This window comes from Mustela putorius, unplaced genomic scaffold (assembly GCF_011764305.1).
Source record: "Mustela putorius furo isolate JIRA1106 unplaced genomic scaffold, ASM1176430v1.1 tig00004007_pilon_pilon_pilon, whole genome shotgun sequence".
Lineage (NCBI taxonomy): Eukaryota > Metazoa > Chordata > Mammalia > Carnivora > Mustelidae > Mustela > Mustela putorius.
Genome location: NW_025422145.1, coordinates 13,700,458 through 13,725,377, shown reverse-complemented (window position 1 = coordinate 13,725,377; position 24,920 = coordinate 13,700,458). Strand labels below are relative to the sequence as shown.

Here is a 24,920-nt window from a genome sequence, read left to right as displayed (position 1 = left end):
ACGTTCTTGTACAGCAGTGCCCACGTTGGTGGTATTCAATACAGAATTTCAGAAGACAGCTTCTCTGATTGTTTCCATAGGAACAATGTTATAATTGGAGGCTTCGTTCTAGACCAAGGGCTGTACACATACTCCTTTGTTCAGTGATGGAGAGGCATTAATATTGTAGTGGTTAAAACTGCTTATGGACTCTGGCCACACAGCCTCGAACTGAATCCCAGTCCTTAATGCCTCCCGTAACCTCTTCGTGCCTTGGTTCCCTTGCCTAAAGCAGGGAGCACATAGTACTCACTTCATGGGATTGCCGTGAGGATTCAAAGCTTGGAAACATAAGGAATGCTTCAGAAATGCTCGGCACTTAGCAAGGTGCCAGTTCCTAGTTTTGGGGAGGTTTTGAGTAAAGCCTTCTGTAATAGTTTGTATATAGGTTTTGTATAAGAGATGTTATTTGTGTCTGTTTGAAAGTAAAAATGCCCTTTTTATTTCATTAACAATTTAGGGATAGGATCGTTGAATTGTATGGAAGTGTGTGTTTAGCTTTATAATAAAACGTAAGAAACACACGGCTGCACCATTTTGCATTGCCCCATTGATTTATTTATAAGAGTTCCCGTCGCTCTGTAACTTTGCCGTCACTGAAAAAATATTTTTTCCCAGCCATTCGAGTAGCTGGTTGTGTATTTTATTGTGGTTTGAATTTGCTTTTCCCAGTGACATAATGCTGAACATCTTTTCCTGGGTTTATTTGCCATACATACATCCTCTTTGGGCCAGCATCTTTCGAAATTGGGTGTTAATTTTCTTACTGTTGAGTTTTGAGAGTTTTATGTATTCTGGTTAGAGCTCCTTTGTCAGGTAAGCAACTTGCAAATATTTTCCCCCAGTCTGTGCCTTGTTTTCCCACCCTGTTAATCTTTGGCAGAGAAAAAGATTCTAATTTTAAACTGATTTTTCTTTTATGCTTTTCGTGTCGTATCTCAGGAAGCTTTGCTTAATCCAAGGTCATACATAGGGATGTTCTCCTGGAGGGTTTTTTTTTTTTTTTTATTCCTAGAAGTTTCAGAGTTTGAGGTTTTGCACTTAGGCCTATGCTGTATTTTGAGCTGATTTTGCATAATGGTTTGAGGTATTGATCAAAGGTTTTTTTTTTCCCCCATACATGATACCATCTGTCCCACCACCCTCTGTTAAAAAGATAATTCTTTTTCCATTGAATTGCACCTTTGTCAAAAATTGACCATATTGGTGAACCTCTCTTTTTTAACTCTTTTGTTCCACTGGTCTGCGTGTGATTTTAGTCTGGGCTTTGGCACGCTCTTTCTGTAAAGGGTTGGAGGGCAAATGCTTAAGGCTTTGCATGCCAAGAGGCAAATTTCAGGGTATCATACATATCCTTGTTATATGAGACATTAATTTATATTAATTTAAAAGTAATTTAAATTAATAATTATATTAACTTATTATATTTTTTCCAAAAAATTATTTAAGACATTAATATAATAATTGAATATAACTTTCTCTTTGCAACATAGATCTACTCATGAGAACAACGGAGTTCTTTTTTATGGGTTAATGTATTGCTTTGCCAGGGTTCAAAGATAGTACTCCTTACCATCAGAATCTGTTGTACACGCTTGTCTGTCACTGTGGACCGGTCACGAGATTTTGTGTGTCTCACCCTGACTGTGACTTCAGTTGACTGTCTTCATGGCTTGAAGGCATTGATCGAACCCCGTTAGACTCCTCTCCATAACTTGCCTTGTTGCCCGTCGTGCATTACAGATAAGTCCCAGCCGGCTGAAGGTGAGATGGAGGGTCCTTAGTCACATAATTACACCGATTTTAAAATAATGAAAATTTCCAGGACGCCTGCATGGCTCAGTGGGTTGGGCCTCTTGCCTTCAGGTCAGGATCACAGGATCCTGGGATCGAGCCCTGCATCGGGCTCTCTGCTCAGCAGGGAGCCTGCTTCCTCCTCTTTCTCTCTGCCTGTCTCTGCCTGCTTGTGATCTCTCTCTCTCTCTCAAATAAATAAATTCTTTAAAAAATAATGAAAATTTCCTTTGCATGTACACTGAGGTCTGGAAAACACTGCTGGAGCTGTCATCTGAGCTTGGAAGATGTTGCTTGTTTTGTCATCAAAACAATCATATGACAGAAGAAGTCTCACCCAATGGGCACGGTAGGGGCTAAATTCAGAGCTATTCCATGCTTGGTCGCTGTGGTTGAGGGCAGTTCTCCCAGCCATTGGTTTGCAAGCTGGGCTGCAGTGGGCTGCGTTTGCCCAGGGCCCATAGTTGTCCTGCCTAGGCTTCAGCTAAGTCTATATTGTCTTAGTTAGTGTAGTGTCAATGAGGCAGGAGGTATCTCCCAGTTCTGTTCTTCTTTCAGTATGATTTTGGCTATTTTAGTCCCTTTGCCATTCCGTGGGAATTTTAAAGTCACCTTGTTGATGTCTGTCATTGATACTGTAGAGATTTTGACTGGGATTGCACTGAATCTAAAAATCACTTTGGGGGAACTAAAGTCTTCGTACATCCGTCTACAGTCCATGAGTATGGTATATCTTCCCATTTATTTCATTTTTTAAAAACTTTCATTAACGTTCTTTCATCTAGATTCTGGACATATTTTGTTGAATGTACTTCTAAGTATTTCATTTTATTGATATTATCACAAATGATACCTTGAAAAAAACTTTGGTTTTCCGCTTGTTCCTTGCTAGTATATAGAAATACAACTGACTTTTGTATATTGACCTCATCTCCTGGGACCTTGCTGAACTCACCTATCAGTTGTAGAATTTTTTTTTGTAGATTTCTTGGGAAAATCATGATATTTGAGAGTAGAGACACTTTTCTTCTTACATTATTATTATTATTATCGTCATTATATGCCTTCCTTGTAATGTTTTTGTCAGGCTTTTGTATCAAGGTAATGCTGACCTCATAATATGAGTTGGGAAGTAGCTTACTTCTTCTACTTCGTGGAAGAGATTGTGTGGAATTTGTATCATTTCTTCCTTAGATGTTTGTTAGAATTTGCCAATAAAACCATCTGAGTCATGGTTTCTCTCTTGGGATGCTTTTAAATACAAATATAATTTCTTTAGCAGATAAAAGACTTTCAGGCTACCTATTTCCTCTTGAGTGAATTTGGATAGCGTATGTCTTTCCGGGAATTGGTTTCACCTAGGTAGTAGAACATAGAGAAATCAGTGCTGTTACTGATAATATTCAGTTAATTTGAAATGTTTTCTTTATCCTGTTCTAAGTTCCCATGAATACTTTGGTGTATATATATATTATTCTTTTTTTTTTTATTGAGCTGTTACTGTCCTAGTATGATATTCTTTTTTTTTTTTTTTAAGATTTTATTTATTTATTTGACAGACAGAGATCAGAAGTAGACAGAGAGAGAGAGAGGAGGAAGCAGGCTCTCCGCGGAGCGGACAGCCCGATGCGGGGCTCGATCCCAGGACCCTGGGACCACGACCCGAGCCAAAGGCAGAGGCTTTAACCCACTGAGCCACCCAGGTGCCCCTAGTATGATATCCTTTTAATTAATGAAGTTATATAACAACAAATTTAATAATGTGGATAGTTTCTGGTTGTTATCTGTCCCTTTCAGAATTTTCTTGCCTGATTTCATACTTTTGGGCTTCCTGTGGATTTCTGAATCAGTTTTTAAAAAATCTTGTTGAAATCTTTATTGGTGCTATGTAAAATTTGTAGATTTATTTAGGAGAATTAAAATCTTCATACTGACTCTTCCTTTGCAGTGATATGTCTCCCCGGGGACACCCTGATGGCTGGTTGGTTAAGTGTACATCTCTTGATTTGGCTCAGGTCATGATCTCAGGGATGTTAGATCAAGCCCCATGTTGGGCTGGGCGTGGAGCCTCCTTAAGAGTCTCCCTCTGCCCCTGCCCCTCCACCCCTCTACGCCTCCACTGCTCGCTCTAAGTTTTTAATACTTGTTTATTTATTTGGAAGGGAGAGAGAGAGTGTGCACACACGTGTGCACAGGTGAATGTGGGGGAGGCAGAGAGGGAGACCTGCATGGCCCTGCATTTGTATATGTAATATCAGTGTGTTATAAGCAAGCCTTTTCTAAGGTTAAAAAGAGAGAGAGAGATCCAGGAATACATGGTGGATTTTATCAAATGCCTTGTTGGAATTTATTGACACAATAATATGTTTTGAATCTTTTGACCAGTAAATACGGTGAATTACACCAACACATCTCATGATAGTGAAAACAGTGAATGATTTCTGTATTTCTGGGATGGATTTCCCGTTTGTTCATGGTGTTTTATTCCTTTCATGGACCTCATCAAAGGCTTTTCTCTCTTTTCTTCAGTGGAAACGAGTTGTAGTTTTTTTGTTTGGGTGGTGGATTGGTTGATTATAAATGCCATCCTTCTCAGAGTTTGGGATCACTGTTATGGTAACAGGTTTTTAAGTACCGGACGTTTTCTGGCTTTACGTTTATAGATCAGATCGAGTAGCATCAGAACAAACTGTTCCTTGCAGTTGAAAACGACTCACCCATTTGAGGTATTACTGCTTGTCCTTCTCTGCAGGCTCTTGGACAACTTTCTCGATTTCTTCACAGTTTGTTTGCAGAAATATTTAGGTTTTTAACAGTCTCTTCCTGGGGGCGCCTGGGTGGCTCTGTGGGTTAAGCCTCTGCCTTCAGCTCTGGTCATGATCTCAGGGTCCTGGGATGGAGCCCCCTGTATTAAATGTGATGCCCACGCCCCTTGCCGGGTGAGTCGGCAGTGCCCCCATGAGAGCGGACAGAGTTTCCTGCCCTGTTGCGTTGATGCTGGAATGGTTAGCAAGTGTGTGTGGGAAGACGCTTGAAATGCATTTGTGCGGTTTGCCTTGACCTTTGCCACTAGAGCAGCTTGCCACGAGAGATGTGCAGAGCAGACTTGCATGCGTCTCTGCCAGCCACGCTAACAAACCACCCCGGACCGGGTGCCGGAAACAACACGAATTTATTTCTGGAGGCTGGACGTGCAAGACCCAGGTGCCGGCAAGGTTGGATCTTCCGGCCAGTTCAGTCCCTCCGCTGGGCTTGCAGGTGGCTGCCCCGGGCTCATGCTCACCTGGTCTTCCCTCTGCGCCCGGCAGCCCTGGCCCACATCTCCTCTCACCGTTAAGGGCACAGTCAGGCCACCCTCACCGCCTCGTTTTGCCTTCATTGCCTCTGGAAAGGCCCTGCCTCTCAGAACAGTCACAGGCTGAGATCCTAGGGACGAGGACCTCAACACCGCGGTTGGTGGGGGGCACAATTCAGCGCATAACCAGACCTAAAGGCCAGACCAGCCAAACCCAGGAGGCAGCAGGCCATGAGCAGACATTTACTCTGCGGTTGGGGTTGTCAGATAAGAAGCCTGCCCCCAAGGTTGACTAATATAATTGTGTCTTGTAGTCACTCTTTTTTTATGGAGGTGAAATTCACATCACACAATGAGACTCTTTAAAGTGTATCTTCCGGGGCGGCTGGTGGCCCTGTCTGTTGGTGTGGCGCTCTTGATTTTGGCTCCGGTCATGACCCTGGGGTCCTGGGATTGAGCCCCGCATCGGGCTCCCTGCTTGGTGGGGAGTCTGCTTCCCCCTCTCCCTCTGCCACTCCCCCTGCTCATGCTCTCTCTCAAATTAATAAATCTTACAAAAACTCATGGAGCCCATCTCCAGCGACGTTTAGTGCTCGCAGCACTGTTTCTTCAGTTCCCGGCGGGCAGTGTCGGAGAGCCTTCTCCCTGAGGAATATGCATCCCTCAGTTCTTTCACCGACGGGAAAACATCTTCATGGAAGTGAAAATCGCATCGTGGTGGGAGCTAAAAGTCAAAGCCTGTGACCCTGGGAAGCAGAGCATGAAGGGGAAGGAACTCGCGGCGTGGCTGGCCTGCCCTTCTTCACAGGCCCGACCCTACACTCGCTGCGGCCCCGGAATGCCTGGAGTTGTGTGTCCGTACCTACGGAGAGCTCAGCACCTGCCGGCCCAGCTCTTGGGTCTGGCAACTCGGTGGCAGAACAACACAAAACAAAACAAAAAATCAGGTCAAAAAAACCACAAAAAAGCAAAAAGCCCCGACTCCCTGCCTTCGTGGGGCATGCGTTCTAGAGGGAAATCAGACCAACAGCGCATTCAGGGGTGTAAATGGGCTACGAAGAACGAACACGGAGGACTGGTGGCATTTCCGAAATTTTACACAGGGTGGAAGAAAGGCCTCATGGAGATGGCGGCTTTCTGTGGGGGTGATGCCCCAGGGGGGCAAGCTGAAGCCAGTTGTGTCCCCTCTGGGTCATGGCCAGGCCTGCCGCAGGCAGGAAGTGGGAAAGGAGAAGAGCTGGGGAGGGCTTCGCATGTTCTCATGCCCCTGCTGGGAAGGGGGATTGGGGGCCGTGGAGTCACACGGGCTGGGGGCTGGGGCAGGAATAGCCCTGCGCCCACTGCAGAACCCCGGTGCAGGCTGCAGACAAACAGAGGTCACCCCAGTGTCCTGCACTGCAACCCCAAAGAGCCAGCGAGGTCCCCCCTGGGGGTGTCAGCCCAGCCGGGGCACAGGGGTGTGGAGAGGTGTGCAGGGGAGAGGCAGCCAGCAGCAAGGCAGGGACAGCACTCTGAAAGCTCCTGGAGGACCGATATCTGCCTGGTTTGCTTCCCAGCCGCTGCTGATGCCTCCCCTCCACGTGAGAATGTGCAAGAATTTAAAACTTCTTCTTTGGAAGAATTTCACCTTGAAGGTGGGTATGACGCTCGGTGCGGCCATGGGCGTCTCCTGGGGCGGGACTGAATGTCGAAGTCAGGTTGGGTTCTAATAATGGAGGAAAGAAAAAAATCAGCTTAGAACGGGGCCCCTTTCTGCAAGTCCGGTCGGTTCCCATTGGAGCTTTGCGAACTGTCCTAGGGGAAGCCTCGGCACCGGGTGACTTAACACGTGCGTCCTGCTTCTGGTGAACACATGCTTTCCTTTCTGCTGCAGAAGCGGAAGCCCCTGGTCGCCGTGCTCGAGGCCCTCACGCCGCTGTTGTTCTCTGCGATCGCCATGTACCTTCGCGTCCACAGTGTGCCCAGGAAATGGCCTCCTCTGAACCACCCCGCCGTCAACATCAGTTTGCTGCCAGCGTTCTTCTACTTCCCCACGCAGGCTAAATACCAGCTCGCGTACATCCCGTCCCAGAGCGACGCGCTGAGGGCTGTCACGGAGATGGTGCAGGACGCCTTCGATGTTGAGTTTGAAGGTGAGACATGAAGATGGGGGAGGGGCGGGGCAGGGCATTTTTCCAGAGTTGGAGGCCTTCTCCAGAGGGTGTTCACGGACATGATTCCAAATCGGGGTCTCCGAATCCGAGAAAGTCTGCAGAGTGGTGGGAGAGCAGCCCGGGGGGGACTCGGATCCTGCAGCTGTGCCCCCGACACTTGAGAGATTCTGAATTAGTGCTCCGATGGGTCTCTCTTCTCCTCCTGACCCCTTCTAGTCCCGTCTCTGCATGGAGCCAGGGAGATCTCTCAGAGTTCAGCAGGGACTGGCCAGCCGGTGCTTCAGCCCCTCCAGTTGCTTATACTGCACAGGAGGTGGAAGAGCCAAGCAGACCCTTCTCCAGGCTCCCCTGCGCCCCACACGCCTCCTGAGGGCTGTTCCGGCCTATCCTCTTAATGGTGCTTAGCTAAGCAGCTGGGGCTTAGGTCTCTCACCCTTGCCTCCGTCTCTCTCACCGCACAGCCACTAATGGCTCTCTGGGCGGCACCTGCCATCCCTGGTGGGGCTCCGGCTCCACGAGGACAGAGGCCCACGTCTGTTCTGCTCCCCTCTGGGCCTACCACGTGCCTGGCACCTACTGCCCCCTTGGTACACATTGGCTGGATGGATGAATGCACTGAGGCCGACATGGCCTTTCAAAACACAGAGTCCACAAAACGTTAGGTGATTTCCCAAAGTTCTAATTATGGCATATGTTTTTGTAAAGGCATTTCAGTAACGCAGAAGGTACAGAGTGAAAAGGCGGGGCTGTCCCCATGCAGCCCGGAGCACTCCTCGTGCACACACTCTTTTCAAAGCCCGCCTGTGGACATGCGTGCTGGGACGGCTGTTTGGTGCCTTGTGCTTGCCTAGCGCCCTGAAATCCCGTGCCGGTCCAGTCGTATCTTTCACAAATGTGAGATTGTGAAATGAACTACGGGGGTGACCTTAGGGCTCGAGGACGGCCAGAGGGGGGCCTGCCATAGGGTTGGGGAGCTGGCAGCCGTGAGCGAGGAAGGAAGTGGGGAGAGTGGTCCCGCTGAGGTCGGAGTGTCTGCAGGAGCCTCAAAGGCCTTGTCCAGGTCCTGGGTTTCCTTCTCATTCCCAAGACCGCCCAGGGTTTTTTTTTTTTTTTTTAAATAAGATTTTATTTATGTATTTGACAGACAGAGATCACAAGCAGGCAGAGAGGCAGGCAGAGAGAGAGGAGGAAGCAGGCTCCCTGCCGAGCAGAGAGCTGGATGCTGGGCTTGATCCCAGGACCCTGAGATCATGACCCGAGCCGAAGGCAGAGGCTCAACCCACTGAGCCAGCCAGGTGCCCCGGGAAGGGTTTTAAGAAGAGAAGTTACCTGATTTGTTCTAGAAAAGCCAACTCTGACTGTTTTCTGGAAGAAAGACCAGGGCCCGTGGTCTTCACAGACATTCAGGAGAAGGCCGGGGAGGGCGCTGGACACATAGGCAGACACGGAGCTGTGTGGATGAATTCGAGATCAGTCTACAGCCGGAGGGGCGCCTGGGTGGCTCCGTGGGTTGGCTGTCTGCCTTTGGCTCAGGTCGTGATCCCAGGTTCCTGGGATTGAATCCCGCATCGGGCTCCCTGCTCAGCGGGGAGCCTGCTTCTCCCTTTCCCTCTGCAGCTCCCCCTGCTTGTTCTCTCTCTCTCTCTCTCTGAAATAAATAGAATATATATATATTTTAAATCTGCAGTGGGACATGGTGGGTCAGAAGCCCTCCTGCCCGCTTTGGGCCTTTCTCAGTGGGCAGCCCTCCTGCTCCCAAAACATTCAGGCTTTGAATCCGGGCTGGTTTTCCACCCCATTTCTAGGGATCCCTCAGTGGCCTCCGCCAAGAGGAAAGCATTTCTATTCTGTCTTTCCTTAAGATCCCAGCTCAGGCAGTTTATCTTTTCTTGGGGTCGAGGTCTTCAACGTTTGCTTCTGTTTTATTGCTTCTGGCTCCTGTCTTGTCGTATTGCCGTGGGTATTCTGCCCCAGGTGTTGGGCTGACCCCTGCTAAGAGGAATGTGGCGCTGACTGTGGGTTCCAGGGCTTTCCTTCCAGTCCTTGCATGGCTCGCGGCCACCCTCCGTGGGCTCGCAGGTTTGCAGAAGGCTCAAGGGAGTGAGTGAGGCTTGCGGCCCTCATCTGAGAAGTGGGAGCCCCTGCCCAGGGAGGACGGCAATGGGTGGGCTGCGTGGGCCATCCCGCCAGCCCCTCATGGGCTGGGTCTTCTCTCCGCAGTTCTAGGCTATTCTTCAGTGCCCGTCTTTGAGAATTACATAATCCAGGATCCCAAAGGCTTCTATGTGTGGGCTGGAATTGTCTTGGATCACAGCTTCAGGGACAGCAAGCAGCCCCTGCCATTGAAGGTAAGGACAGCCTCTCTGGCACGGCCTGATGGCACTGCCCAGCCCGGGGGGTGAGTCCATGAGCGAGTCTTGTCACCTGAGCTGTCCCTCTGTTGTCCTGTGTTACTGTCTTACTGCCGGAGGAGGGAAGTCAGTCCTCCGGGCTTCACTCCTTGCAGCCTAGACCCAGGGGCCCCTCCGGTTCTCAGGCTCCTTCCAAGGGGAGCCTTGTGCAGGGGAGGCTACCTCCGAGGGGAGGGGAACATGCGTGCCAACCGCCTGGTTACGGACTGGAGCCCAATCCACAACTGCTGGGCCGTCTAGCTGTGGGAAGGGCACTGGCCTTTCTGGGGCTCAGTTTCCTTGCCAGCATAATGGGATTAATAGTAGTTCCTAACCTGGAGTCTTAAATGAGTTTGTGCCCAGAAGGGAGCTGGGAAGAGGCATTTTCCAGAAGGACTGGTCCTAGTCACCACGGTGACAGGCACGGACTCAAAGTGGGAGGTCTGTCTGTCTGAGGGGAAGGCAGGCGCTCCTGTCTGGGGTGGGAAAGCTTTGGTGTCGGGCCATACCATCACGTCTAGAGTGTCAGAACCTGCGTGGGGTGCTGGAAGGCAGAGACGGACGTACGTATCCACAGCCAGCAACGCGTGGCTAGCATGTAGACCAGGCTCGCCCTGGGGTCACCGACTGAACCCCACAGTCCGTAACACCTCCCCCTTCCCTGACGAGGAAACCACAAAAAGGTCACGTGACTTGCCCAACCGTGGCCTTCTCACGGGGGCTCCGGGCCGGCTTCAGGCCCCGGGGCTGCTCTGTCCTGGGTCCTCTGGGCGTCAGGGTCTGGTGACCGTGGTCCCCCTTCCCCCCACAGATCAAGTACCGCCTGCGCCTGAGCAGCGTGCACAGGAGCCCCTTGGCCTTGAAGGTCGCCGCCGACCATGAGCACCTGGAGGGCTGGTGCACAGGCCTGCGCTACCCTCTGAACCCTAGCCAAGTGCCCCGGGCCTTCGGACATTTCGACGGGGGCCTCCCTGGTGAGGAAGCCTGCGTGCGCGCCACCTGGCCCTGAACGTTTCGGGAGAGGATGAGGGAGAAATTATCAGAGGAAGCGGCAGTGAGGCGTCCCCCTGTGTTGCAGCGACGCCAAACTGCTCTGCGAAGGAAGGAAGCGTTTTACAGAAACAAGGAGGGGGCGTCCCTTAGGTTTCTGTGCACACTAACATTTGCCTTAGCTTCCAGCAGGCTGGGGACACCCGCTCGTCCTCCTGAAGGACGCACGTTCCCCGTGTCACCGTAGAGCTCTGGGCTCCCTCTTTGTCAGGGGCTGGGGGGGCTCTCCCTGCAGGGCACAAGCTGCTCGCAGGACAGGGCGCCGACAAGCCGCACCTCACTGTGGGACGAGCCCACACTCTGGGCCTGCCCGGCCAGCGGCCAGCGAGGGAGTGTAAACCAAGGGCTCACAGACCCATGTGATTCCAGAAAGTTTCCAGCCCTTCTGCGGAGGAAACTCCAACACGCAGTCAAGACCACGTGACACTCCTGGGATTTTAGTACCGACCGTGTGTTCCTCCCACGTTCAACCTCCCGGATCTGGGGCCCACGGGGGGCTGGGCCCTCGGGAGACCTTGGATGCCTCCACCTCACTCCTGTGCGCCCCGCCCTGCCTCTGCCCACAGGAGGGCCCAGAACTGCGCTTGGAGGTAGGGCCATTGCCTCTTACAAGACCCCCAGGCCTGGGTCTCTGCCCTTCACCTTTCATCTTTTCCCAAAAGATGATCTCAGCCCACCGACGACACTGTATCAGAACAAGGGCTGCTTACGGTCACGACTGTTTGTGAGGCTTGGCAGCAAACGCCGATGCCTGTTACCCTCGGAACACAGTGGTGACCGCTCAGAGACAGGTCATAGTTGGGGAGGGGCACCGTGTCTCCCAAGTGCTTTGAACTGAACCATGCCATGCGTCTTGGATGACTGGCAGTGCAGAGCGGGCCCCCTTTCCCGGGAGCCCGAGCCCCGAGCAGAGGGGCTGTGGGCCCATCACACGAGAGCATTGTGGGGCACATCCCTTGTCTCCTCGGGACACCTTTGCCCCGGTCTCTGTGATTGGTCTCTGTGCCAATCACAGCCATGGGGGCCGTGGCGACTCTGCTCCTCCTTCCACGCAGCAGCAGGAAGTGGGGAGCCTGTCGCCCCCCCCTTCGGCATGCCTTCATGACCCGTTAGCCACGACCATCTGACTCATCGGGTGTCCTGCCGCGTGGGTCTTCCTGGGTGTCTCATGCCCAGTGTGCGCTCTGCTCTCATTCAGGATACAGCAAGGAAGGCTTCCTGACCCTACAGCATGCGCTGGACAAGGCCATCATGCGGCACCACGCCCACAATGCCACCGCCCAGATGTTCCAGGATCTCACAGTGCTGGTGAAGCAGTTCCCGCACGGAGCCCACATCCAGGACACGTTCTTGCTGGTCCTGCAGAGCGAGTTCCCTCTCCTGCTCACGCTCAGCTTCCTCTGCCTCGAGCTCATCATCATCAATTCCGTGGCCCGGGAGAAGGAGAAGAGGCTGAAGGTAACCGGGCCGGCGTGGGACGTGAGCCTCTGCCGCATGAGAAATGCCCCGAGCGGGGTGAGGCCAAGGCAGGGCAGAGGTTGCCAAGGCCTCATAGGGGCCTCCAAGGGGAGCTGGTTGGTGGACGGTCTTCTGTCCTTGGACCCGCTCATCACTGAGGCGACCCCATCTGTTGTGACGATGTGAGCCCTTGCTTTGGGGCTCGGGCGGGGGCACCGATCTGGAGGGGCTTGCTGAGGGGTTCCCTGAGAAACGCACAGGAGGGGAGTGACCCCCTGGGAGCAGCTTGCTGTTTTGCCGCTGTAGCTAGGAGCCCTCTGCCGGGAGGCCCCGCCGGGCACAGGGCTGCTCCCGCCGGTTTCCCTGCTGTCCTCGCTCCCGTGACTTCTCTCCTCACGGTTCTCTCTTTGGAGGCCATCGACCTTCTTACTCTCTAATTTTCTTCCCCTTTGGCGGATTCTTGTGACTGTGCCTAGATATAGCTTCCAGGGACCCTGCCTGGCCACACCTGCCGTGGCTGTTTGCTCTGCGTGCTGGCGCATACAGCGTGCTCTAGACCGAGGCCGGCTGGGCAGGGGTGGTGGGCGTCTCAGCCGAACTCGTGAAACCGCTAGCTCTTCTGCTTTCCGCAGGAGTACATGTGCATGATGGGGGCGAGCAGCCGGCAGCACTGGGCCGCCTGGTTCCTCACATTCTTCATCTCTGCCCTTATCGCCGTCTCTCTCATGACCGTCCTCTTCTGCACGCAGGTATGCGTCTCCGGGCCCCGGGAGGTGCTCAGCGGTGCAGAGGGGGGCCGGGGGTGTGTGTGTGCTGAGGCTCGGCCCCCGGCGAGCACACAGCTAGTGGTACCGCAGCTTGGTGGGGCTCAGGCGCAGAACCTGCACTGCCCGGGAGAGCCTGACCCTCCTTCCACTCTCGGGTCTGCAAGGGCTGGCCACGGGCATGGTTAGTTTCATTAGGAAAGTGGAATTCCGAGAGATGTGTTTCAGAAACTTTAAGACATGGCACATTTTGCACTCTACGCAGAGTTGAAAACAGTTCTTGGAAGAGATGAGGATGTCTCTCAGGCCCCTGCTACCTTGTTAAATTTTCCTTCCACGTTACTGTTGAAATTCAGGATTCCGATTTGCTAACTTCCATTCAAGGACTAAATTATCATCCCCCATGTGGATGTATGAAAATCTACCTTCTAAATTGCCAACGTTGGGGCCCTTTGGGTAAGGGAAGGCAAGAAAACCCAGCCACACAGCACAACACATAAAACAAAGAAAATGGCCAGGAAGTGTCAAAAAGAGGAGACAGACGTAAGCTACCAAAAGGAATACTGTAGTCCTCTGTAATAGTGACAGTGACCAATGCGATAAAGTCCCTCATGACAGCAAGAGATTCACCCTGCATTCAGACTTGTGCCTTCTTTAAAGAACGGTGCACGGACAAGGCATCATCTGTAAATGATGATGGACACCGGACCAAAGTCTGCCTCCCAAAAATCGGCATGTGTTGTTTAATTAGGATCATCTCGTGCGTTTTCGGTGTGTGTGTGTGTTTAATTCCTGCCTTGTTAACGGGTATTTCGTGTCTTCCCATTCCCTCCATGTAAAAATGGCGCCCGCCTGTGGCTGCCTCGCAGGTGAACGGTGTGACGGTGTTCAGAAACAGCGACCCTAGTTTGATATTCGTTTTTCTACTATGCTTTGCTACGGCCACCATTTTCTTTGCATTCATGATCAGCACATTCTTTCAAAAAGGTGAGTCCCGACGCCGCTGGCTGTCAGGGAGGGTGTTCATGACTTCTCTTTCTGGCAGTGCCGCTCTTTGGGTCACCCACGGCATGAATTATCGTGCCTCCAAAGCCAGGTTGTCACCTCTGCACTTACTGTAACAATGGGCTAATTCCATGCCCCATCAAAGGCTTAGGGAACCAGCTCGGGTAGGTATGTTTTTCTGCTGTTTGGCTTCTCAATGTCGTTTCAGAGGGATACAAATGGTTAAGTCCCACATTGGACGGAGATGAGGGGTCAGGCATCAGTGCTGATGGTTTCCCAGATCTTGGTTGTGACTTGGGCACAAAGGTAGGGTAGCTTCCAGGACACCACAGTAAGAATAGAATTCCTGGGACTTCGGTCCTGTCAGGAGGGGTATTACCTCTAAAATTATTGGGAGAATCAGGGGCGTCTGGGTGGCTCAGTGGGTTAAAGCCTCTGCCTTTGGCTCAGGTCGTGATCCCAGGGTCCTGGGATCGAGCCCTGTATCAGGCTCTCTGCTTAGCAGGGAGCCTGCTTCCCCCTCTCTCTGCCTGCCTCTTTGCCTACTTGTGATCTCTGTCAAATAAATAAATAAAATCTCTAAAATAAAACAAAATTATTGGGAGAATCAATGAACTACTAGGGACACAAATAACAGGAAATGGGGTCAAAGTCAGAGTATGGGAGAATTCCAATAGAGAGGCAGAGGTAAAAACATTCATGGAGGGTGGGTCCAGCAGCTGGTGACAGAAAGAGGGCTTACGAGAACTTGGGCAAAAATCAAAATATGTTATAAATGAAGCCAGGCAGTTTACTCTTGACATCTGTGAATATTTTACATCAAACATCACGTTGTAATAGTCTAATATGTGGGTCCTGGCAAATACCGACTCCGCCAAGATGGGAGTGTGTTCCTTGGGAGGTTGACTGCGCCTGGACGCTGTCTCCTGATTTGAAAGCTATACCAAGTCCCCCCCCACTCCCGCAGTAGCTCCAGGACAAGCATGGCTGGAGTCGGGGTCGAGCAAGAGAATTATGTGGGGACCCTGGAGCACGAGTATCAAAGCGTACTTCAAAGTTAAGGCTAACATGGTGCTGAAAACAAAAACCCAAAATACTGAACTTGTGGTCAAGCACAAGAAGGAAGCAGAGGGCTGGAAAGAAAAGGCAAAACCAGAGAGGTCAGATGCACAGCAAAGCAAGACCAGACTAGAGAGCAAATAGCAGCAAGAGTCACAAGTGGGATCAGGAATGTAGCGCCGCTGCAGAGTTCGCGATCAACCGGTTTTTGACGAAGGGGCTGGGACAATTCAGCAGGGCAGGTTTAGTCTTTTCAACAAAGAGAGCTGGACCAGCTGCGTGTGTACACACACAAGGATGACGTTGGACCTCCGCCTCACACGGTACGTAAGAATTAACTCAAAGTTGCTTATAAACCCAAAGGTAAGAGCTAAAACTGCAAAACCTTTAAAAGAAAATTCAGCCATGAATCTTTGTGATCTTGGGTTAGACGGTGTTTTCTCAGACATGACACCAACAGCATAAGCCATAAGGAAGAGGCTCGATAAATTGGATTAAATCAATATTAAAAACTTTTGTGCTTCAAAGGATACCATCAAGAAAGTAGAAAGACAGTCCACAGAATAAATGAAAGAAAACTTAGAATTGAAAAATAAGAACACAGATATTCCAGACTCATTCTGTAGGATACCATTATCTGGATACCCAAACCAGGAAAGACAGCAGACCAGTAAAACTACACACCAGTATTCCTTATAAAGAAAGATGTAAAAAGTCCTCAACAAAATACTGGCAAACTAAACCAACAGCATAGTTAAATGATTACACACCATGCCAAGGGGGATTTATACCAAGGATACAAGGATAATCACCACTGTATTTTAAGTATACTCGAATTAAAATAAAAAGCTTAAAAAAAAGAATAATTCAACATATGAAAAACAATATATTTAACACACTACTTTGGATGCAGGAAAAAATAAACACAATTTTATTCACTTTTATTTGTCTCAAATGATACTGAAAAAGCATGGGACAAAATCCAGTGCTTTTCTTCTTCTTCTTCTTTTTTTTTTTTTTAAAAGATTTTATTTATTTATTTGACAGAGAGAGATCACAAGTAGGCAGAGAGACAGGCAGAGAGAGAGGAGGAAGCAGGCTCCCTACTGAGCAGAGAGCCCGATGCGGGACTCGATCCCAGGACCCTGAGATCATGACCTGAGCCGAAGGCAGCGGCTTAACCCACTGAGCCACCCAGGCGCCCAAAATCCAGTGCTTTTCATGATAAAAACACTTAACAGACTAGAATATAAAGGAAGTATCTCGACCGACAGTGAGCATTCACAAAAACCCTATCGCTAACCTCAGATTCAATGCTGAACAACTGGAAGCGTTCCCCATAAGATCGGGAAACAGATAAGATGACCACTCGCCCCTCTGCCGCTCAGCAATGTACAGGAGGTTCTAGGCAGAGCAATTAAGAGTGAAACAGAAAAGGCAGCTGGAGAGGAAGAAGCAAAACTCTCTCCATGCAAATATGACACGATCTTATATAGAGAAAACCCTTAAGAATCCACAATAGCAACTTTTAGAGCCATTAAATAAGCTCAGCAAGTTTGCAGGCTACAGATGAACACGTAGAAAACCGTTGTGTTTCTAGACACTAGCAGTGAACGCTCCAAAAACGAAATCGAGAAAACAATTAAAATTAAAATCAAATTAAAATTGAAGCTTAAAACACCTCCCCCCAAATCTGTGATTTATAACGGAGCCCCAGGAAATGCCTCCCTGGGGATCTTTGAAGGATGCTAGCGCTGCCACCCAGGACCCGCCCCCCCGCCAGGCTGCGGGTGGGAAGGTGTCCCCCACTCCTGCCTGCTGCCTCCAGACCACGCCTCTGCCCTCCCTGCTCAGAGCACTCAGACACTTTGACCAGGAGGGTGTCATCCGACTAGACCACACTCCTTCTTACCCAGGACTCTGCTGCTGCCTGTCCCCTTCCACACTCGCTGGAGTGCTTCATTCTCTAAACCTCAGCCTTGCCAGTAACGCCTTGCCCCAAACACCTCATTCTTGGCCCCTCATCTCCCTGTTTAGCTTCTTCCCTCTCACACCTGCCCCTCCCAGTAATTCTTTGACCCCCATTGAGACACCTGATCGTCGCCCCTAACGCTGCTCCACTAGCCGTCACCCCACCGTGTGCCTGGCCGGCTTCCCCAGCCGCTCCGATCCTGGGGCCCATCATGACTTTGACTCCTTAAACTTACACCTGTCCACTGAGCTGGCGCTGCAGGTTCTCAGCCCGGCTCCCACCAGGCTCCCTGCCCCCCTGCACCTACCCCTGAGCAGGGGAACTTGGCTGGAGAAAAACTCTCCCCTGGGCAGACTGTTTTCCGGGTCTCAGTGAGGTCCCCTGGCCTTGCAACCCACCCACGTCCCATGGTCAGTTTGCCTCTCACCTCTCTGAGACAGCACTTTGGAACTTCTTCTCGACCCGCAATGGACCACAGCCTTTCTCCCCTCCGCACCGAGGTTGACAGCTGTGCTGGCCTCACGGGGCTCTCTGTGCGGACCCTGACCTTGAGCAAGTCCACACAGACGGTGCATCCGTTTCCCCCTCTGGGAAATGGGAAAGCCACAGTATTTGTGACTCTGTTATGAGGATTAAATGGGATATTATAGGGAAAGTGCTGAGAACAGTACTTGGTACAGAGCAAAAGCTTAATAAATATTAGCAGTTCTTAAGGCCTGTTACAAACGGAGAACCTGAAACTCAAGAGACGTCGACAAGATCGAAGGTCAGCCATGGTTCATGAAGCCGGCTTCGGGCAGGGCCGTCTGGAGCCTCAACGGGGCGCTTTCCTTCGTGGATGCCATCCTCACCTCCCCGGCTCCTACACTCTCCACTTCCCAGGAGCTGAACATCGGCATCGCACCCGAGCTCGTCTCCCAACCTGTGGTCGGCCTGGCTCATCTCCCAGTCCGGAGGGCTGTGCCCACAGCCGGGAAAACCCCGAGACCCTGACAGTGCTTCCCGAGTTGCACGACCCTGCACACACGTACTTACTGTGGCTGAGCCTCCGTTTCCTCCTCTGCCAGCAGGGAGGGTGTGAAGGCTCTGTGAGGGGCTGTCGGTAGGCTGCTGGGCTGGGGGCTGCGTTGTAGGCCACCATCTGTGCAGGGAGGGCTCGGGCTGTAGGAGACGCTGTCCATGCTGTCTGCGGCAGACACAGACCTGTGCCCTTACGGATCCATGCCCGCCGGTAGTGCCGCAGGTGCCCTTAGCCTTTCCAAGAGTGGAAGCACAGAGTCTGTAAAAGGCTGCTTCCCTTCTGGGACAACAAGGTCCCCGCAGATCCGCCGCCCCCCTGCCCAGCTGAGGCAGGAAGGGGCCTGGGCCACCTGGCGTGTGGCTGATGGCCGCTGCCGTGTCTTCCCGCAGCCCACATCGCAGCTGCCGCGGGGGGCATCAGCTTCTTCTTCACGTACCTCCCGTACCTGTACTTCATGTTCAGCTACCCCCAGAGGACGCACTTCCAAAAGCTGGTCTTCTGTCTGCTCTCCAACGTGGCCATGGCACAGGGGGTCCAATTAATCTCCACGTTTGAGATAAAAGGTGAGCCCTCTCTTTCCCGCGGAGTGGGGGGTGACCTTGAAGCTCAGAGGGGCCAGGGGACCTGCGTTTCTGCAAGGCCCTCACAGGCAGCTTCTTTCAGCCTCAAGAGCGCTTGCAACACCCTGGCAACCACGGTGGGTGGTAGGACACGGTTCACACCACACGGCTCTCAGTGGTTTGGGAGCCCAGCTAAAGCCAGTAACAACTTTGCAATTACAAGCCTATGTAGTTACATGGAGAAGACAGAGCTGAGTCGGTGAGCACGTTAGAACTTTGCAGATAACGGAGGGCCATTCGCAGATGCCACGTTCCTCGCGCACAGACTTGGGGGCAGCCTGGGGGCCTCGTAAGCTCCACTCTGGGAAGCGCACCCTCACAGGCTCGCTTGTCCTACCTTCCGGAGGTGGGAGAATTCCTCAGGATGCCGATGGCCACCGCAGAAGCTGGCAGCTAACACATCCAAACCGAGGGCCTGCTGGGCTCAGGAAGCTTTCTGGGTGGAACCGGCGCCCATCTCGGAGGCACGAAGCCGCCCGTGGACACTGTAGCAAGCGACTTCATGGCGACCTCACGGCTCAGCATCGGCTTCTATCTCGAGTTCTGGTTCTAGACGCTACAGCCTGGTTTAGGGACCGGCAGCAGGGATGGGAGTTCTAGGTTGGATCTGGTTTGTGGGTCTTCCTACTGCAACAGGGATAATTTCCAATGACCTGGAACCACCTACCAATTTACTTCTCTGTTTAACAGGGTGGTCTCAATGGGTTAAGGGTGTGAAGGGTTAAGGGTGTGAAGCTGACCAGAATTTATTGCCGGTGAGTGGCTGTCCTTAAGAAAACACTGATGAGGCCACACTTCCGAAATGAGCACGGGGGAATGTAGAATTCATAAGGTCTCTGTGACTCCTCCTATGTTAGGAAGTGGATAGGGGAACTTTATGGGGACTTTCTGTTGACAGCTGAGATTCTCTTCTCCCCACCGGCTTTCTTGAAGTGAAGCTGGGGAGTCTGTCCCCGCATCCGCACCCCAACCCCTCATAAACGATAGGGCCTTGGGGAAGGTGCTGTGGTGCTGACACATTGTGGAGGAGAACCCAGGAGAAATTTGCACCTGAGAATCTGGCAGGGCTGCAGCCCGGGGTCACCCCGCGAGGGCCGTCCAGGGACCCTCAAGCGGGTTGCAATTTCCGGTGGTCCTGGGAGGACAGAGCCCCCACTCAGGTGCCTGGCAGAAGCACTTTCATCCTCGTCACGATGAATCCTCCCAGACGCGTTCTCCAGGGCAAAACGCAACACAGTAGAAAGCAATTAAAAACCCAAGGCAATAAGCCACCGCGGGTGAGAGCCAGCAGAAAAGTCCCACGTTTTGGAATTACCAAGGCTCAGATTATAAGACAGCAACGCTCAGTATACGTTCTTCTCTAAAGGCAGTGTTTGGGTAGGCTCGCGGTGGCTTTGAAACCGCTGGGAGAGGGTTATGACCTGGAACTGGGTTAGAAGAAACCACGCGGGAGGCAGCAGAGAGGACCAAAAAGATGCGAAAATGTGCACGAGAGCTGAGAAAACATTCAGAGAAGCGTGGGGAGAGCTTGCCCCCATTTAAGCAGAGGTCCCGCAGGAAACGAGAGAATGGGGCAGGAGAAATGCTTCTGAAGAGACAGAGCCCAGATCCCTCCCCAAACTGGACGCCAGGAGGCCCGCAAATCCCAGACAAGAATACGAAGGAGACGTCTACACGGGACACGCCAGCGTAAGAGAGAGCACAGCAGACGGCAGGAGGAAAATCTTACGAGAAGCTGGAGGACCCGAAAGGTGAACCAAGTGCTTTTCAACGGGAGCCAAAGCCAGTGGTTCGCCCTGAGAGAGACGCCTTCAGGTTTTATTGTGTTTTGTTGTATTTTGAACAGGTGAGATTAAAATACATAAGAGGGGCTCTTTGAGGGGGTAATGTCAGAACCGAGAGGGCATAAATACTTAGCAGGAGGAAAGGAAAGATAATTAACTTCAGGCTTGGCTATGCGGAGCTGATCCCGTAATTCAGTACTGAGCCAACGGAAGACTAGAAGCATCAGATAGAGAGAGAAAGGAGTAAGCAGGAGATTGGCTGAGTCCCAAAGCGGTAGAAGGGAGAGCAGACTTCGGGGCCCCTCCCCACCCCCACTGCAGGGAGCCTGAGACATGGGGCAGCAGGACAGGCTGGTGCACAGCAGTCTGGATGCAACAGATGGGGGCGGGGCAACGGAAATGGGAAATACTTTGGTTTTCGTGGGGGTATTTTTGTTTTGTTGGTTTTTTGCTCTGAGAGAGGACTGCGTGTCTACAGCAAAAGCGGGAGAAGCCTACAGCGTTGAGAGCTCCTGCAGAAGGGAGACGTAGGATCGTAGCGGGGATGGGGAAGGACTGAGAAGACCCTGTGAACGGGCCTCGCGCCACGTCATTTGATGACACACTCTGGTTAAAGACAAATAATGTAGAGCCTACAATGACACCGAAAAAAAATTTTTTTAGAAGTATGAATAATGTATCAATGTTGGCAATGAAATGGAATCGTGAAAACCGGAGGAACAAGGAGAAAAGGGGGAGAAAAAGAAAGGTTTGGAACAAAGAGTCACAAGCTGGCGAGAGGCGAGTTGTGTGGAATGTGAGGGGTGTGGGGAGACCAGGTACAGAGAGACTGTCAGCTTGGACAAGCGGCAGGAGCGGGCCCGAGGCTGCCTGCAAACATCCGGCCACGGGCGGGCGGAGATGGGGCATGCATGCGCTCTGGGGATTTCTGGGGTGACTGATCTCCCCGCCCCCCGGTGTGGGTCAGGTCCCCCCGATATTTCCCTCAGATTGCTTGTTAAAGCTCTGTTTTGTGATTCTTTGCTCACACGGTCACGGTCAATACCTAAAGTTGACCGGTGATCCCATCACTGCCGAGGTGGGGAAGGAGACTCGCCCATCTGCCCTCTGCACCCCGCAGATCTGCACTGAGTAGGGATGGACCTCTTGGGAGCCAAGTGTGCCCCGTGACCACTGCAGCCTTGGAACCTGTCCCGAGTCGGGTGAGATCTGATGGGTGGCCAGCAAATGGCGACACTCTGGGAAGTCATGTCGACGCACTGGTCATGGGAATGGGATCCCTGTGGGTCTCTGGCCCCTGGTCCCCCTCACCATCGGGTTTGGAAATGCAGCCTCCACGGGGGTCCCCCCACCCCCAACACACCTGATCAGAACTGAATCCCCAGGCGCTCGGCAAGCATTGGAGACCAGGGACCTGGCCCATCTGTGCACTAGCCCCCCCACCTCGAGTCTCTCCTGCTGTGTTGGCGGTTCCGCCACCACGAGCCTGCCAGGTGGCAGCAGACGCTTTGTATCTCGGAGGCTCGAAAGGAGAAGCTTTGTCAGCTGGCACTTAGATTTGGCACTTCGCATCACACAGATCACTTCCCACCCCTGGAGTCCTGGAACCGGTTCCGAGCCCTTCCTCTGTCCCTTCCCTGTTCCGGGAGTAGGTGTGCATGAGGCCCTGCGCGGATGGTGAATCAACAGTACGGGGCCAGGTTCAGCGCGCAGAACGGGAGCCCCTATGATCACGGTTGGCACCAGACGCTTGCTCCCGGGACGCTGGTCCCCGGGGCCGGGCCAGTAATCCACACAGGGGGAATGAGAACGCAAGCTTGCAGGGTAAGGAGGTAACTACCCTGACCTCACTTGGAGTGAGAATTAGCCCAGCAAGACAACGGGCTACCAGGTGCTGACGCATGGAGAACCCCCTTCTTGGCCTAAGGAAACCACTAGCACTTCTGGCAATCCTGAAAGTAGCTTATCTCACTGGAGAGCCCACGACGCTCCCTTTCCCCTTCCCAGTGCCCGTCCCTTGACTCCCAGGCAGTCCAGTCCTGCCAGCGGCCTGGTCACCAGCGGTATGAGGGGAGCAGTTTGGCTTCCGTGCAGTGACACCGTCCTTCCTTTGGCTCAGGCATGGGTATGCAGTGGAAAACTATCGGCAGCGTGAGCGGGGAGTTTAACTTCTGCCAGGTGTTGCTGCTGCTGCTGTTGGACGCCGTCTTGTACAGCGTGGTGGCCTGGTACGTGGAGGCCATCCTCCTGGGCGAATATGGTGTCCCTAAGCCGTGGTACTTCTTTGTCATGGTGAGTACCGGTGCTGTTGTTCCATAGGCCATGTTAGACCCTTTTACAGGGCCCCACCCCGTACCCTCAGCCATCTCAGTGGTGTCCTGATAGAAATCTCAAATCCCAAGAAATCGAAGCCAGATTCTTGAACCTGGATTCACCCCAAACCTATCAGCTGTGGTCGCCAAGGGAGTGTGATGAACGCATCTCAGTGTCTCTGATGTTTGCCCCAGCAGGTGTCCCATGCAGAGTCCCTTACAGGCGTGTCTGCGATGTCCTGGTGTGCCCACCCCCATGTCAGGCCCTGAAAGTCTACACGGGACACCACTGCCTCCTCTCCCCCTTTCTTGGCGACCCCAACAACTTCTCAGAGTCACTGTGTCCTTACAAAGTGGGGTCACCTGCGGGTGCAGTGTTCCCACAGCCCCACCAGCGGGCCTGTCCATGGTCTTTGAAGGGGGTGACCCCGTCTGGGGCACTGCGTGGCTGCCTGCTGGCCCTTGCAGGAGGGTCCACCTCAGGATCTCCCCAGGCTCAGCCAGGGAGGCTGTCAGCCGACATGACGGCTTCCCCAGCTCGCTGGGAGCCTGGGTGCGGTGCACCCCCCCGTCGCTCGCCCCAACCTCGGGACTATGAGCTGTAGGCGAAAACGCAGCTTACCAGTAGTGAGTCCACGAGCAGGTTGCTTGGCTTCGGGCACCGTTAAATGCTGGATACCAGGAAAGGTGGGGGGCTGGAGGCGGGCACTGTGGAGAATTTAATTTACCAAACTATTTATCTTCCTGGAGACGACAGTCGATTCACCCGAACAGGCTAATGTCAGTTGACTTTCTGTCTAGCCGTCGCACTGGCGCAGACAGTCTCTGCTCCTCACACGGTCCGTGCTAGACATTGGGGACCTTAGCAAACCTGCGGAAAGCAAGTTCTTTCAGGAAGAGCCCATCAGTTTGGTGAAGGGGATTGAAATCCAGCATCTCTACAAGGTATCAGCGCACGACCCTTCCTCCTAGAATTGATGAATAGTTTGTAGAGGCTTGTGATTCATTCTGATGGTGGTTAAGAGGTTCCTTCCCTGGTGGGATTTTCTCCTGCAACACTGTCCTCAGGAGAGGAATCGAATGTGAAATGTCTCCTGTTTGCTGTCGTGCAGTGGAGTGGAGGAGGATGGAGGGTCTTGGTGGCATCTCCTAAAACACTCTCCCCAGCCCCACCGCACCAGCACAGGTGCTCAGGGATACCCTGGAGCTCAGCCCCTCACGCCGCTCCTCCATGGTTCACATACCCGGTTGCTGGCTGTCCTGGCTTTCGGGACAGGCTTCCAGATGGGGTGTGTTTGTCTGTGACCAGCGCTCGCTGGGCCTTTCCTGCATGCAGAGCCCCACGTGACCAGACGCTCCCGGGACAGGATGCCTGGACATTGGCCCTGTGCCCCGGCATGTCCCACAGAGCATCATTTTCTCCTTCGGCATCTTCTGTTCTTCAAATGCGATGAGCCCAAGGAGAGGCGGTGTCCTTGTCACGCTTCGTGCCGCCTTCCTCTGCCTGTGGGAGCTGGAGAGCCGAGGAGGGGGACAGGGTGGTGTCCCATCGTAGCCCAGGGGACTCATGACTCGGGGGATGGCTCCAGCTCCTTCACACATGGCAGTAGCGGGAACAGCTAGGCACTCGTGCGGCTTCCGAGAGCAGGGATCTCCCCTCTGCTCACCAAACAGGCTGTCTGCAGACACGTGGTTCTGGCACGATTTCCCAAGAGCTTACCATGTCATGCGGGGCAAGGTGTGGCTGGAGAAGCAGGGAGAACACTCCCTGCCAAGCTCTGAGCCCTGCATCCTCGAGCCCTGGCCTCTGTGGCGTGGGTGTCGGGGAGAGACCCCCACCCCCGGCATGGCACCCCCATCAGGCTCCCCGGCAGCCCCGGGCAGCTACGCCCCGAAAGAAGGGCTCTTGTCCACATTCCCACTTGGATTCCCCCCAACGGACCGGCTTCCCTGGGACTTGATGTGGGTCATAGATGCTTCAGGAATGCCCCGGGCCCGTTAGGGAGTCGGTCACACGCTGACTCTTCCACAGGTGTATGACACGGGAAGGGGCAGCCACAGAGCGGTCAAAGATCTGACCCTGAATCTGTACCAGGGGCAGATCACCGTCCTTCTGGGACACAGCGGAGCCGGCAAAACCACCCTGTGCTGCATGCTGGCAGGTACCTGTGCCGGCCGGCCCCTCAAGGAATAGAGCCTTCCAC

General features: G+C 52.7%; 1 protein-coding gene across 1 annotated transcript in view; it reads left to right on the top strand.

Moving 5' to 3' along the window:
• The first annotated feature begins 5,624 nt into the window (after positions 1–5,624).
• The window catches only part of LOC101689691 (ATP-binding cassette sub-family A member 17-like), a 62,148-nt gene continuing 42,852 nt past the window's right edge, over positions 5,625–24,920 (top strand). Inside the window, exons 1-11 of the mRNA XM_045071938.1 lie at positions 5,625–6,762; positions 7,002–7,260; positions 9,502–9,629; positions 10,483–10,645; positions 11,920–12,179; positions 12,812–12,928; positions 13,813–13,930; positions 18,390–18,563; positions 22,524–22,696; positions 23,518–23,661; positions 24,749–24,878. Coding sequence (XP_044927873.1) covers positions 6,277–6,762; positions 7,002–7,260; positions 9,502–9,629; positions 10,483–10,645; positions 11,920–12,179; positions 12,812–12,928; positions 13,813–13,930; positions 18,390–18,563; positions 22,524–22,696; positions 23,518–23,661; positions 24,749–24,878 — 2,152 coding nt within the window. The 5' untranslated portion in view covers positions 5,625–6,276. The remainder of the gene's footprint in view (positions 6,763–7,001; positions 7,261–9,501; positions 9,630–10,482; positions 10,646–11,919; positions 12,180–12,811; positions 12,929–13,812; positions 13,931–18,389; positions 18,564–22,523; positions 22,697–23,517; positions 23,662–24,748; positions 24,879–24,920) is intronic.